Genomic DNA, 15,318 nt, shown 5'->3' on the forward strand with positions numbered 1-15,318 from the left:
GGACCTGTTGCTCTGTTCGTCTAGGATGGCGTACATCTTTTTTGCCTTGTATCGCCTTCCTGTTGGATGAATATAAACAAGGCTGATTTTGGAGCATAATCTTCCTGAAAGGTCACCATCACAAATCTGGGTGCACTGTGAAAGCACCCCGGTATGCGGCTGGGAGTTCTTCTCTCTACCGTGCTTCTCATCAGACTCTTGTATTGTGGTCCAAGGTGGTGGCCCTGGGTGAAGGGCAGTGTGGTGCTCCTGGCTGTTGCACACATCACATGTCATGTCTGTCCTGCAGTGTCTTGCCTTGTGTCCTGTGGACAGACAGCATTTGAAACAGATTCCTCTGTTCTGGATGAAAGCTTCTCGCTCCTTCAAAGGCTTCTCCCAAAAGGCGCAGCATTCCAATAGAGAGTGGGGAGCTCTGTGTAGAGGGCAGAAGCAATCCAAGTCCTTTTGATGTTTGTAGTCAGATGATGTTGGGGAGACCTCGGTCTTATTTACGGATACTGCTCTCATCCTGTTTCCATTTAAAAGGAGTTGACCTGCTACTGAGTTGGTCTTGAAACTCGGGTCATTTCTATTTCTAGCCTGCTCCTTGACGAACCCCACGAAGACTTGAAAAGGAGGGAAACCTGGTGTTGGTCTTTATATTTGGATTCAACGGACATTTTTCCTGTAGTAAGGAAGGTAGCTTGGCTACTAAGGGTTGGAGTCCTCAGGCAGCATCCAGGACAGCTAGGCCGCAAAGGTTCCCATCTTCTCTTGCTGACTGGAGCTCCTCCAGCAAATCTCCATACTCTCTTAATTTTGAGAGGTCTTAGCTCGTCAGCCTGGGAAAGTCTTCCACACATTCGAGAAGTGCCTCCTCAATGACTTCGTTAGGAGTGAGACCAAGTTCTTTATAATATACTGGAATGACTGTTTCCACACTCGATAGTTTCCTGGTTTATTGCTATACTGAATTAACCCAGTAGTGAGGAGCTCGTGTTGAGTGAAAAGCTTCACTATGTCGGAGGAGTGCTGGTAAATGTCCCTTGTTCCATTGATTAAACCGTAGTTTACTGCAGGATGTGAAGTGGGTGAGTGATAACTTATAATCATAATTGGGCGGGGGGGCTGTTTGCATAGGTCCATCTGAGCTCTCTGGCCTATGAGGGGGAAGTTGGTTTCCACGTTCGAGCCAACTGTAGAAGTGTCTTTGACCGATTTCTTCATTAAGAGGTGGGTGGGATTCAGTTATCTTTCGTTTCGCTTGATTTGTCTGGTTGGCTAGGTATTCTCTAACCCGTATGTTAGGGTCAGCAGGAATCCAGTCGAGTTTTGAGTTGGACCATTCATTTAGCTCAGCGGCAGCTTCCTTCAGAACCTCTACTTCAGCCACAGCAGCAACTGTTTCCTTTATGAGTTGTAGTTTCTCCAATTCCATTTTTATTTTTAACTCTTTTTCTGCAAAGAGGAGTCATGTTTTGGCTGCCTCGACTTTAGCTTGGGCAGCAGCAGTGGCTGCAGAGATGGTGGCAGATGCTCTACTCAAAGACTGCGAGTTGTGGGATGAGTTAGACTGGTGGGATTTATAAGACCGGTTGGATTTGCTGTCCACTATGCTTGATAAGATTAGGGGCTGTGCCTCGCCTGGGTACACCTAAGTATCTCTAAGAGAGAGTGATGTAGCCACTGTCGTAAGCGGTATAAATAGACTGTTCTTCCCCTGGGAAGGGGGGAGGACTCCGTGAGAAACTATTCTATGTTGTCGAAGAGGCCAGTATTCTTTGTAGTATTGACGAGATAAAAAGTTCTGAAGCTTGCTTCAATCCTACTTGGGCAACTTCGCTTTTTTACTGTTCCATCGAAAAAAGACCACATGCTCCATTGTCTAGATTGTTTTAAGTCTTACGACGGAAAGTATAAACACTTTTCCAAAATCAAAACTCTGAAAACAGTTTGTCGTTAAATCAACAGGTTTATTGAAAATGAAGAATGTAAAAAAGCGAAGGTCTGACATCGAAGAGAGGAAGGTAGAGGCAGTAGCAGCTAAACCCTCGTGGCCGTCAACCCATGGAAAGGGAAAAAGGCAAGCACCAGTGTTAGCGGTTAAGGGTCACAAGTTGTCCCCTCCAAAGAAAGGGAAAGATGAGGAGCAATAAAGGAAAGACTGTGAGTCACGACAATATTGGTAGTTCGAGAAATTAATTTTTCTTTGAGTTATATCGAATTTGGACTTTAGGAGCTTTTTTCGTAGTGTTCCTGTAAAAATTTTATTTTTTTTTTTGTTACAAATTACGATGCTTTATTTATATAAAAAAAAGTAAATTCTTGCATTTTTTTTTACTACTGAAAACCATAATAACGGTATTTTTTGTTGAAACAAAATAATACAGTTACACTAAGATTTAAATAAAAATAATGGATTCAATATATTCCGTATCATTATTTGATAGACACTGAAAATTTCATTAAAATTGGTTAATTCCTGATTTTTTGGTGAATTTTAAGTAAAGGGAGGGGTCAAAATGTTTCTACATTTTGAGCATCGGCATTCATTTTGCACGTTACCTAGAACTTTCGGAGTTTGGGCCACGCGAAAAAAAAAAATCACTTGGCATGGGCATTGATTCACAAGAAAAAATAATCTTTAATTTTCTTTGTGATTGCTAAACGTCAGAATCCCCTTGTATGGTTCTATTCCATTAACAATCTTGCATGGAGTTTGTTGATGGTTGCTTTCCTGTCGATCTGGAAGATACTTTCCTGCTTGTCGCCCTTAGCGTCGTTTCTCTGCTTCTTCTTGGATTTCACTGCATTTACCCAGTGGATATATTCATCTTCATCATCCTCTGATGATGTGTCAAGTTTAGGAGCTTTCCATTGAGGTACTTCGATTCAAAATGGTTTGTCTCCTTGAACGCATCAGACGTTTATCATAGACTGGACGCCTGTTTGTTACGTTTTGGTGCATCTAGCCACAAATAGGCATTTTTTTAGCTGGTTTGTTAGCTCTATTCGTTTCACTTTCTATAATCTATTCTGACAACAAATAATTGACAACTTTTTACCTTGTTTCATATCCTTTGCTGCCAACCAATTGACCTCTTGGGGGGAATTTTTGACTACAAATAAAATATAAAAAACTTGTAATTTCTCTTTTTAAAGTGGGTTGTTTAATTTCTTTATGGAATATATTCCAAAATAAACTATTAAAGTTTTTTTAAAAATAATAGAAATATTATTTTTCATTTTTTAAAAAAGAGTGTTTACAAAGTGACTGCGCGTGCTCATGCAGCCATTTTTTCTATGTAATGAAATGAATTGAATTTTACGAGTTAAATTTTTTTCAATTTAAAAATCTATCAAAATTTTTCTATTCATTTAATTTTTACAATACTTGCAGATTTAATGTGAAATTTTATGCTATTTCCAATAAACCGAATATAATATTCTAGCCAAACGTTTTTTAAAATTCACCCCCACATTTTGAAATGTCTATTAAAATGAAAATAATTCATTTTCTCACCTCAGATTTATATATCACAAATTGAAGATAAAAGATCGATAAATAAAATAAGCTAATTTAAAACAAAAACATAAGAATAGTTTTGTGCAAATTTACCTGTAAAGTCAAAAGTTTAAAACCTATTTTTTTTTAAAAACACGCATTTTTTTTAAATTTTGTCCTGAAAAGATTGAATACCTGCAACAATTTTTTCTGCTTCATTCAATTTTTTTTTTTAAATTAAAAAAAAAATCACTCCATAAAGAAGAAATAAAATATATTAAATCAAATTTAATAAAGAAAACTAATCAGTTGATTAGTTGAAATAATAATTTGGAATCTCATTTTTAGTGTTCAGATGTTTCTGTCAAACTCAGGAAACATTATGAAAATCAGATTCAAGATGAGAATAGTAGTTTGATGAATCCAAATAACACGAATAACCAATCCTCATCTCAAAAATTCAGAAAAGTTAAAACTAAACAGTTTTACATATTGGAACAAAAATACAAAATATGACTTAAGATGATGCGTATAATAAATCTTCATTTATATAACTTTCATGCTGAGTGAAATCGTAAATTAATTTGATATTATCCAGAGCAAGTTGCTGTTAACTCATTAACAAGTTGCAATTACAGATAAAAAAAGACCATCTCCAGGGAATATCAGGTTCAAATCGAGTTCGTTCTACAGAAATACTTTCACTTAGGATATTGACAACCTTCATGTGGTCCCTCCTGTAAGTATCGCATTTTTTGTTTTAATTCACAGAACAGTGGTGAGCTTAGGTGATTGCGTATTAAATTCAGTGCTGCTACATATGGTAGTATTACAAATCAATGCTTGGGTATGATACTCATATAATAGACATACTGAGGAATCCTTTTTATTCTGTTTTATGTCAGTTGTTGTTTTCCTTAAATTTAATTGTATTCAGATATATGATCAAGGAGATATCCTGATGTCTGTAGATTCTGACAAATCATTTCTCGTGTGACTTTGCATGTCGTTTCACATGTTCTTTTCTTGCAAATGATGCACCACATATTTCACAAGAATAAGGTTTTTCTCCAGTGTGTGTTCGCAAATGAACAGTTAAATTCGATTTTGCTGTAAATGATAAGTCACACACATCACAAGAATATGGTTTTTCACCACTGTGAGTTCGCGCATGTATTTTTAATTCAAATTTGCTCGAAAAAGAAGCGTTACATGTGTCGCAGGAATGTGGTTTCTCTCCGGTGTGAATTCGGACATGTGTTTTTAATGCACTCTCCGTCGTGAATGATAAGATGCACACGTCGCAAGAAAAAGGTTTTTCACCTGTGTGCCGTCGCATGTGCACAATTAAAGACGATTTTACTGTAAATGATGCATCACACACGTCACAACGGTAAGGCCTGTCGCCAGTGTGATTTCGCATGTGTATCTTTACATGATGCCGTGTTACAAACGATAAGTTACACACATCACAAGGATAAGGTTTCTCTCCAGTATGTTTTCGTAAGTGCCGCTTTAAATCGTATTTCGTTCGAAATGATGAGCTGCACAAGTCACAACTAAATGGCTTCTCGCCACTGTGTATTCGCATGTGAATCTCGAGTTGTGACTTGAAAACACATGATACACCACACACGTCACAACTGTAAGGTTTCTCACCAGTGTGGTTGTGCATGTGTATCTTGAGTGATGAATTTGTTGCAAATGATAAATTGCATACATCACAAGAATATGGTTTCTCTCCCATGTGTCGTCGCAGATGTGCAGGTAATTGTGATTTTGCGGTAAATGACAATCCACAGATGTCACAATTGTAAGGTTTCTCACCAGTGTGTATTCGCACATGAATCTGTAACGCAGATTTCGTTCGAAACGATTTGTGACATGCATCACATAAATATGGTTTTTCTCCAGTGTGTATTCGCATATGAATTGCTAACAACGATCGCGATTTACATGCTAAGCCGCACACTTCACAACGATAACGTTTCTCTTCAGTGTGTGTTTGCATGTTTAGTCTTGTTACACTGGATTTTATTACAACTCATGCATCACACATTAAATAAGGGTTTCGTTACATTTAAAATTATATTTTCAAAATGAGTTCTCACTGAAAATAATGAGCAACAAATGTCAAAAGTCTGAATTATACTTAGTAAACATTTAATGCAAACTTTTAAAATTTTAATAGAGAAAAAATTATCTATGCTTTTATATGGATTCATTGGAAATGTTTATCCTCTGATTTTTAGATTGATCTATGGATTTTTCATGAGTGCAAAGGCCATTTCCATTTCTTTCCATTCCTGATGTTACCTGTAAACCAACAAAAGATTTCATATTACAATTAAAAAAGACATAAATTATATACAAACAAAATACTTAAGATAATATTTGCAAATTCAACAACAAACTAGATTACATTGTGAAATGATGAAATTTGTTTAATTTCATTAAATAGCAAATGACATCTGAAGTCATTTTTCAATAATGTGTGATCCTGTCCAATTGCCAATATTACATTGTATGTTCGTCTGCTTTGAAAGCACATGTGAAGTAAACCAAACCATGAAATCCAATGAGAATACTAAAAAGATTACTTTACAAGGATACAACTGATTAAGTCACATTACAATTTACCAAGTATGTAACAAAAACGATGATAAAAAGTAGGAATAAAAAATATAAAATAATTTAAGAAATTTGATCTAAAACAAAAGTTAAATAATAATATGAGTGGCAAAATTAAATCAAAAAGGAAAATGGTTACATCTAAGAATTAACGGTTACATGTTCTTCAAATGCTTAAAGATAATTAAGTTTTACATTAAATTTATACATGAAACTGCTCTCCTAGTTTTAATTCTAAACTAATTGTTTTTCCTTAAAGTTTTTCAGGTCCATTTTAGTTTTCACTTTTTATTTCATCAGATGTAATGAAAAAATAACTCGCTAAATCATACAATTTGATTTGCTTGAATAATTTGATCAAATTACATGATGTTTAGAATATTTCATCTTTGTTCCATGACTGATACGTACATCATACAGACTTCTTTGTATTTTCTTTATTTTTGATTGCAGACATAAGTTTCAATCTGAATAAGTACCAAACTTATTCACATTGCCAGTAAATAAGATATGTTACACTAAATATTTGAAGGTACGAAGAGACTTTTATTCTTGAGTGTACAAAAAAAACATAAACAATCAATTGAAAGAACCAATACGGGCAAATAACTCCATCATACTTAGTCATCTCTCTTAGGTATCCCCCTTGACCAATATCTGGTCTCAACTCAATACCAGCACATGATGTTTTTTTTCTTAAACCTGAGTGAAACATTTGTAAGATTTTTAATTTATCGTCGTATACAATTTATCTTAGATGGACAAACAATATCATTTACTTACGTTATTTTTAATTTTTATTTATTTTTTCTTGCAAAATAATGTGAAATTAAACCTCATAACTCTTTAGAGACTGGCCAGTGTCACATGCACACGTCTTCCACCAAAATAAACCTAATATTTATATGCATAAATATACAAAATATTGCATAAAGCCAAAAGAGGGTGGGGAGGGTTGGCCCTATCTTAACTAAATTAGAAAATCACATCTGTTGATGAAATTAATCACCAAAAACCGTCTCAAACATACGAATCATTGATTTGACATTCATCAACGCAACACCATTCGTTGAACAACTTACTTAGAATTAATGCAATACAATATTCAGTGGAAATTTTATAAGAGGAATACACAGAATAGTAGGAACCTCCAACTGTTTGTGAAAAATGGAGCACAAAATCGGTGACGTCAGCACTTGTGTTAACTATACTAAGTTTATAATAAGTATCGAACAGCAAAAGTGACTTAATCATTTTTTTTAAAACATTCACTTTTCTTTTTCAAACTGTAATTAATAATTAATCTTTGTTAGGTTTTAAGATTTACACAGTTTAATGATTAATAATATAAATATTTGTATATTAAATATAAAATATCAACATTCAACAGTAGTCATTAAAAAAAATGAAAAAATCATGTTAATAAAAATGGTGCTTATGCACTTATGTTACTGTTCTTTTTTTAAAATCGTATTAAGTTAAATTCGAGTTTTGCAATTTTTCTTTTATCATTGTTACATGAAAGTACAAAATAGGTACAAAACTCCACCCCCTCCCCATATTAGGAATGGTTTTGTAAATAGTATCATTATTATTTTAGCATGGTAACCTAAATGCTTAAGTTTCAAAAAAGGTAATTTCTCATATATTACAAAGAAAAAACATGTCCGTGTTGTTAAATTATATTAATGTAACTGTAAGAAAAAAACCCGCAAAAATAATCATAATTTACACATTGATAAACTTTTTATGTTTTATACGGAAAGCTATATATCTATGAAAGTGAACTTGTCTGTGTATCTGTGTGTCTCTGTACATTTCCCTACACAATAACTCTGGCAATTTTTAGTCTACAGATTCGAAATTTGATATACAGGTTACTGAGATTTGAGAAAATCGATGTGATCGGTTTTTGGCCAGACATTTGGCGATTAAGGGGTCAAAGTTCCAACGATTTGACCTTTGAGAACTCTACTAAACTCCTCCAACAATTTTGGGTCTACGCACTTGAAATTTTAGATATAGGTTTCTTGGACATGGATCTAACTTAATAACTTGATTTGAGCCCAAAACAATAAAATTTAAGGGGTCATAATAGGGGTCAAAGTTTAAAAAAATTGACCTCTGCGGTCTCTTCCAAACTACTCAGACAATTTCTGGTCTAAATATTTGAAATTTTACATAAAGGGTATTCAGAGATAGGGCAAGATTTTTCATCAGTTTGGGTCGAAAATGTTTAGTTACCAACATATAAATGTATGTATGTATGTCTGTTTGCATGTCTGCCTTAAACTTTCAATAGAGGCGACGGATTTTACCAAGATCAGTATTGCTTTAAAGTTCGATCTTTCATACGACAAATAGCGAAAAATTGGCTAAAAACATTAATATCTTCCCCATCAACTAGGCACTTTTCTACTGGGGGGGGGGTCAATTTTTACGCCGATATTTTTTAAAGTTATCCTCTCCTTTATATTGTCTAGCCTTAATTTTAAAAAATGTCACTTCCGGTTTGGCGGTGGTCATAACAGCATAAACGTCAGGTTTACCCCGTTCTTTTCCTCCTTTGCGGTATGGGTTCGAGCCTGCCTTCCTACTACCACTTTTTTTTTTTTTGCTCAACATACACGTCCAAACATCTGGGCAACGCCGGGCGCCCATGCTAGTTTATGAATAAACAAACATTTACAATAAAAAAATGGATAAAAAATAATATAAGACTTATCTTTTTGTAAAACAAATAGATTTCTTTTCAACAAACTATACAGATGAAAGTTAATCATATTAAATTAATTTTAACGTTCTCTGCTGATGAATTTATGTAAATAACGGGGCTGTTAATTAGAGGCCTCCATACATTATTTTGAAAAAGGCGCAAAAATAAATTTGCCACTACTTCGATTATATCATTGAATCAAAAATGAATTTTTTCGAGGTTGATGCTGGATTTCCTAATTTAGCATTGGCAATAGTCAGATATTCTATTATATGAACATATATATTTTTTTTAATATTGGAAACCTTTGATAAAAAATTTTAGGTTCAAAACTTCATATCACGGAATATTGAAATTTGATATCTAAATCTGTTTAAAATTATTTTTTTAGAATTCTGTTTTTTTTTTGTTGCTGTTGTAATTCAAATAATATTATTAAGAAAAAGCGTTGATTTTTTTTTAATATAATAATATTGATTTGATGTCCATATTTATTTACAACTTCAAGGGAAGTAACTTTTTTAATTGTTATATATATCCTAGCAAAAGTACCCATCATTGGCTGGGTTCAAAAACAGCCTACAGAAAATGGAGTCTGATTTATGAAAGTATGATAGGTTATGAAAAGGAAGGGTTGTAAATTTGGGTTGAATTTGGGGGTATCAAAACCAAAGCAAAATATGATGAAAGTAAAAATAAAATAAATAAACCCCATAATTTATTATACCATACTTGTTCACACTAAAATACTTATCACAATATTCTGTGGATCTATATTAAAAAAAAAAACCTTGTTAAACTTTGACATATTTCCATTCTATGGAGGTCAGGTGCGAACGAACACCCAATAATTTTATTATACCATAATTATCAAAGTCTACTTGCGCAGATAGATATGAAAAGTCTTTATTAAAGTTTGTGCCTATTTCCATTCTATGGAGGTCAGGCGCAAATGCAGACCCCACAATTTTATTATACCATTCCTATTTAAGTTAAAACATACTTATCAAAGTATTCTTATGTACATCTATATCAAAAACACTTGTAAACGTTTTTTTTTAATTTTTAATTTTTTTATTTCCATACTTTGTGGATCAGGTGCGAATGCACACCCCACAATTTTAATGAACCACTGTTCTGCCAGATCAAACATACCCATTCCTGTGTCTCGATACATCTATCATTAAATGGAATCAGTTTTTAAAATAGTCAACCATATAGGAGCCTATTCGTGACCAGAAACACACACACACAGACATTCAGCTTTATATTATATTATATATATATATATATATATATATATATATATATATACTAGCATGGGTGCCCAGCGTTGCCCGGGTGTTTGGAGGTGTATGTGGAGCAAAAGAAAAAACAAAGTGGTAGTAGGAAGGTAGGCTCGAACCCGTACTGCAAAGGAGGAAAAGAACGGGAAAAAAACCTGACGTCTTTGCTGTTACGACCACCGCTAAACTGGAAGTGACATAGGTTTTAATTAAGGTTAGACAATTGAAACGGGGGGGGGGATGACTTTCGAAAATATCGGCGAAAAAAGCGACCTGCCCTGTAGAAAAATGGCTAGTTGAGGGTGAAGAAATTAATGTTTTTAGCCAATTTTTTTATATTTGTCGGCTGAAAGGTTAAACTTCAAAACGATACTGATCTTATAAAATTTGTTGCCTCTGTCGAAAGTTTTAGGCAGACATGCAAACATACATAAATACATTTATATATTGGTAGCTGAAATTTTCAACCCAAACCGATTAAAAAGCTTGCTCTATCTCTGAATACCCTTTATGTAAAATTTCAAATGTTTAGACCAGAAATTGTCTGAGTAATTTGGTTGAGACCACAGAGGTAAAATTTTTTTAATTTACTCACCAAAGTGTTATATATCACAAATTGAAGATAAATGATCAATAAATTGTTTGTTTTTGTTGTTTTTTTTAATGGAACCTTGGTCCTTGCTCCTTTAATTGAAAAAAAATATTAGGGCTTGAATTAAATTTTTCGAGGCGTGATAAGCTTGGAAAGATGGGGTGGAATTAATCAATATTTTTCACAAAATTTCTGACACACCTACCCTACCTCCTTTTACTATCATGACTTCATTTTGAAACATCGTTTCGATTGGCTGAAATTTTGGGCCTCCTTATAATCGTGTTTATAAATCATTATTTGTTGCATTTTTGGCAAACAGTAAATTACTTTTTGAGGGCTAATTAAGTTATTTTTGCACAAACCAGATTTTTTTTATTTAATTAAATATCTTAGGACTTTACTTTACTAATTATCTTTGAAATAGACCCAGAAAACTAATATTTATCTTTTAAAGGATTTTTACAATGAATTTATTTAACTTCAAAATTTAGCTGAATTGAGTAGCTTGCCGTGAAAACATTTTTCATAACTTTTTTCTTTCACGTGTAAAAATATTTTTTTCCTTTTGGAAATTAAGTTTAGTCTTTAATCTTTTAAATACAATCAAAAAGTAGTCGGAAATCTACAAAAACAATTATGATAAATCGGCTTTCAAAACTAGGTCCCTCTATTTTTGCCCGCTCATTTTTCCCGTACCTAATAAAAGAACATTTTTGAAATGTGGCAGGTAAGCAGATTTGCCGGTCGAAAAAATCATCAAAATAATAAAATAATTGACTACGTTGATCTTAATGACCTTTAATTAATTTTTTTAAATCTTTGCTGAGTTAGAAATAAAGTTTTTACTTATTTCTAAAGATCAAGGTAGTATTTCTATTTTTAATTTGATAATTTCATTTTTAAATAAACGTTTGTAAGCATTTGTAATGCAATTCGGAAGTAAGAGGAGATTAAAAAAAAATCGGTACTCATGCAGAGAGTGATCCGTGCTGAAATAATAACGTTATTATTTAAAAAGTCATTCTTAACATGGAGAGGGGAGGGTGTTTTGTACCTATTCTGTACTTTAACCTTACAATTGATTAAAAGTAAAAACATATAATAAAACTTTAATTAAACGTGGAAATACGATTTAAAAATAGCACGGATCACTCTCTGCATTACCACCAAAAAATCAAATAAAAACAATTTTCGTCAGGTTAGCCATTATAATGTCATTCATTCACTTGACTTGAAGATTCCTAAAGTCGTATCTTTGCACCTAAAGTAGACTAAAGTTACGACGTAATTACGTCGATTAAATGTCAGATTTTAAAATTATCGTTAAGAAATACATTTCTAAAAATTAACCTTAAAAAAACAGTAGATGATTGAACATCATTTTGATCTTATTATTTTATAACCAAAAAATGATTATTTGTTCACTTTATATGTTTTTACCTTTTTCTAGACACCGCCAAAAGTGGCTGAAAAATCAAGTTGTTGTTTTTTAAAACGAAATTACATTTATTAAAATCCATTATTTCTGAGTAACTTTTTTTTTCCAGAAAGATAAAACCCTGAATTTTATCATATAGAAAGCAGAATAATGTAAAACCTTTTCTACTATTTTTGATTAAATTTGAAATGTTAAATTTTCCCAAAAAGTTAACAACTGGCGTTTTTTATTTGCACAAAAAACGTATATAAATAGTAAAAAAAAAAAAAAAAGAAGGTTTTTGAAAGAATTAATTTGTTCATTTCTTGTCTAAGTTTTGTTTAGGGTGATTTTCTATGAGAATATGCAAAAATATTATAATATAAGTACCTGAATTTCAAATAATTCCACTTATTCATATAGGCAACCAGTTACTTCGCGTAGATTTGATTACTCTGTTTACATTTGTACTTGATAAAAAGCAAACTATGGAAGACCAAAAAAACCTTATTTTTCAGTGACGAAAATTTCAATGTATTATTAACGCTGAGGCTGGCCAGTACCAGATGGGTGACCATTTGTATGAGTTTGGTTTTTAATATGTTTGTGTGTGGGCCTCTCCAAAATGGGGAGGATGATATTTTTAACACAAAGGGCACAATATTTATCGAATTTTTTTTTTTTTTTTGTATCGATTCTTCAAAGCATGCTCTGTTTAATAGGTCATGCATTATTCGGCTCGCTAAAAAAAATTGTTAATTTATTTATCAAAGATTTTAAAATGGCTTTTTTCGTATAAATATTAATTTTTTTTTGTTTTGCTTAACTTAAATAAATTATTTTACTTAACATATTCACTGAATTTCACACTTCAAAACTAAAAAGCGGGATAATTAAACACAATCGAAGTTCTGATATTCAGACATCAAAATAAGGTATGCAAACAAGTTTTTTTTTAATCTATAATCCTGTCCCTTACAACAACACAATATGTTTTGTTCAGTTTCAGATGATTATTTTAAGCATATTTGGAACCCCCTCAAAACAAGGGGGGGTTGTAAGCAAAAAATATATATATATATATATATATATATATATATATATATATATATATATATAAATATTGTTTATGAAAAATAACTACACTGTTATAAAGTTCATTCTTCTCTTAATAATCGCTGAAAATTTCGTATTGATTGGATAATTACCTTTTTTGTAGATTTTTAAAAAGACGGTCCGTCAAAAAGTACTTACCTGCCCCCCCCCCCCAAGTTTTGGCGGTGCCTACCTTTTTTATACTTCATTTCGGTGTTTAAGCACTATTTGACCGGTGCAATTTTTTAAATAGTATTTGCAGATTAAATTCAAGTTTACCGGTATCTTTTATTAATAAATTGCTAGGTGAAAATACAGAATAGTTACAAAATACCTTCCCCATGGCTTTCTAAATAATAACGTTATTATTTCAACACGCGGGTCAAATAGAGCATAAGTCTTTTCATTTCTTAAACACTTGTAAGATTTTTGTAAATTAATTCAACATCGTGTACATTTTTTTTTTTTTTTTTTTAATGAATACACAAGTCTTTTTACTTACGTAGTATATTCGATTTGTCTTCACCGCAAATGCGAAAGTTAACCTCACTAGAACTCTTTTTACCGACTGACCGGTGTCAGGCGAACACATGTCCCCTCCCGAATGATGTGTTCTGAATTTCTATTAAAAGTCAGATTATAACAATAAAATAGACAAGCCGTATTTATTCATCATTTTAAGAAACTTAGTGAGAGTTAATATTTATGTGCACTGAACTTTCTAAATTATGACAAGTTTTTTTTTTCTTTTTTAGATATTAATGATCAGACATCATCATGAATATATTGATTAGAGACACCAAATTTATTATTAATAAAATAATTATATTAGAGTTCTGAATTTTTTAGATAAGGATTTATTGTTCGTATTATTTGAATTCTTTGGACTACGGTTCTCATTTTTACTACACTAGTGTAGTAGTACTACACCAAGTATTCTATCTCCTGAGCCTGTGCTCTCTGTGAACAATTCTAGTACAAATTTCAGGTGCCTTAAACCTATTTTTGTTTCTAGGTATAAATATTACTATTCATTACTATGTGTGTGTGTGTGTGTGTGTGTGTGTGTGTGTGTGTGTGTGTGTGTGTGTGTGTGTGTGTGTGTGCATAGTAGCAACGAGACCCGACGTTGCCCATTGAATGAGGATCGCGATCACTGAATGTTCTACATTTCCAATATTTTTATTGTCATCGAAATCAATGAAAGCAACATTTTTTTTTTTATCAAATAGATTGATTGCCTGCTATAGTCGGGAACCAACCGCACTAGCGCACTCGCACTACTAGTGCACCACTGCACCACTGCACCAGTGCACCAACTGCACCAGGAGGAAGTGACTTACTCCACAATACATTGTAAATAGTTTTATATAGTGGCTTGAAAATGCAAAATTAAATTGTGCTAGAGAAGCATTCATTTCGGACACAGATGTACAGGTGATTTTGTACGTTGACCCTTTCTGCCTGTGCGATGATAAAACTGCTCGAACGCATTGTGACGTTAAACTATTTAAAGAGTGTTAACTGTAGGGACTGCCAAACGATTGTAAAGATTGGATCGCATATTTCAGTGACGTCAGATTTGTGTGTACTATACGAACTATGGAAAAACAGAAGCGACTTAATGATTTTTTAAAACCTTTTGTTTATCTTCTTCAAACTACAATTAATAATTAATCTTTGTTATAATTTTGTTAGGTTTTAAGATTAATAAGATTATAAACATTTGTATATTAAATATGAAATAGGTTTTACTGAATGTTCTTTTGGTTAGTAATTTTCTGTATTTTTTTCTTTTGGTTACCTACGGGCTTCCATATTTTGTTCGGTAAAAACAAACAAACAAAATATGAGGTGGGGGGGTTACAAAATGTTTAATATTGTGCAATAATATTTTCAAATTGGTTTTAATCTGCCGATAAAATAGCTGACAAGGGTCATGTTTATATTAAAACTTAATATTAAAAAAAAAATTAAACACAATTAATTAAAAATCTATGTTGTAACGGAACATTTTGAAATAATGGAATTTTAATCAGTTTAATCTTTTAAAAATTAATTAATGTTTACGAAGTTTCTTTTTCTTGGCAA

The 15,318-nt window shown here is 32.5% G+C and overlaps 1 protein-coding gene across 1 annotated transcript; it reads right to left on the reverse strand.

The window, feature by feature from the left end:
• Nucleotides 1-3,755: 3,755 nt before the first annotated feature.
• Nucleotides 3,756-13,830, reverse strand: LOC145242440 (uncharacterized). The gene is made up of 2 exons (XM_080105493.1): nt 13,730-13,830; nt 3,756-5,803 (listed from the first exon to the last, which is right to left on the reverse strand). Exon 2 carries the CDS (start codon nt 5,496-5,498, stop codon nt 4,470-4,472), a length of 1,029 nt encoding a protein of 342 aa, XP_079961619.1. The 5' UTR covers nt 5,499-5,803; nt 13,730-13,830; the 3' UTR covers nt 3,756-4,469.
• Between the last annotated feature and the right edge of the window lie 1,488 nt (nt 13,831-15,318).

Source organism: Euprymna scolopes, chromosome 21, assembly GCF_053919585.1.
Source record: "Euprymna scolopes isolate OS-2025 chromosome 21, ASM5391958v1, whole genome shotgun sequence".
Classification (NCBI taxonomy): domain Eukaryota; kingdom Metazoa; phylum Mollusca; class Cephalopoda; order Sepiida; family Sepiolidae; genus Euprymna; species Euprymna scolopes.

Excerpts from the sequence above, each read along its gene's own strand:
- LOC145242440 (XM_080105493.1), bottom strand. The coding sequence starts at position 5,498 with ATGCAAACACACACTGAAGAGAAACGTTATCGTTGTGAAGTGTGCGGC.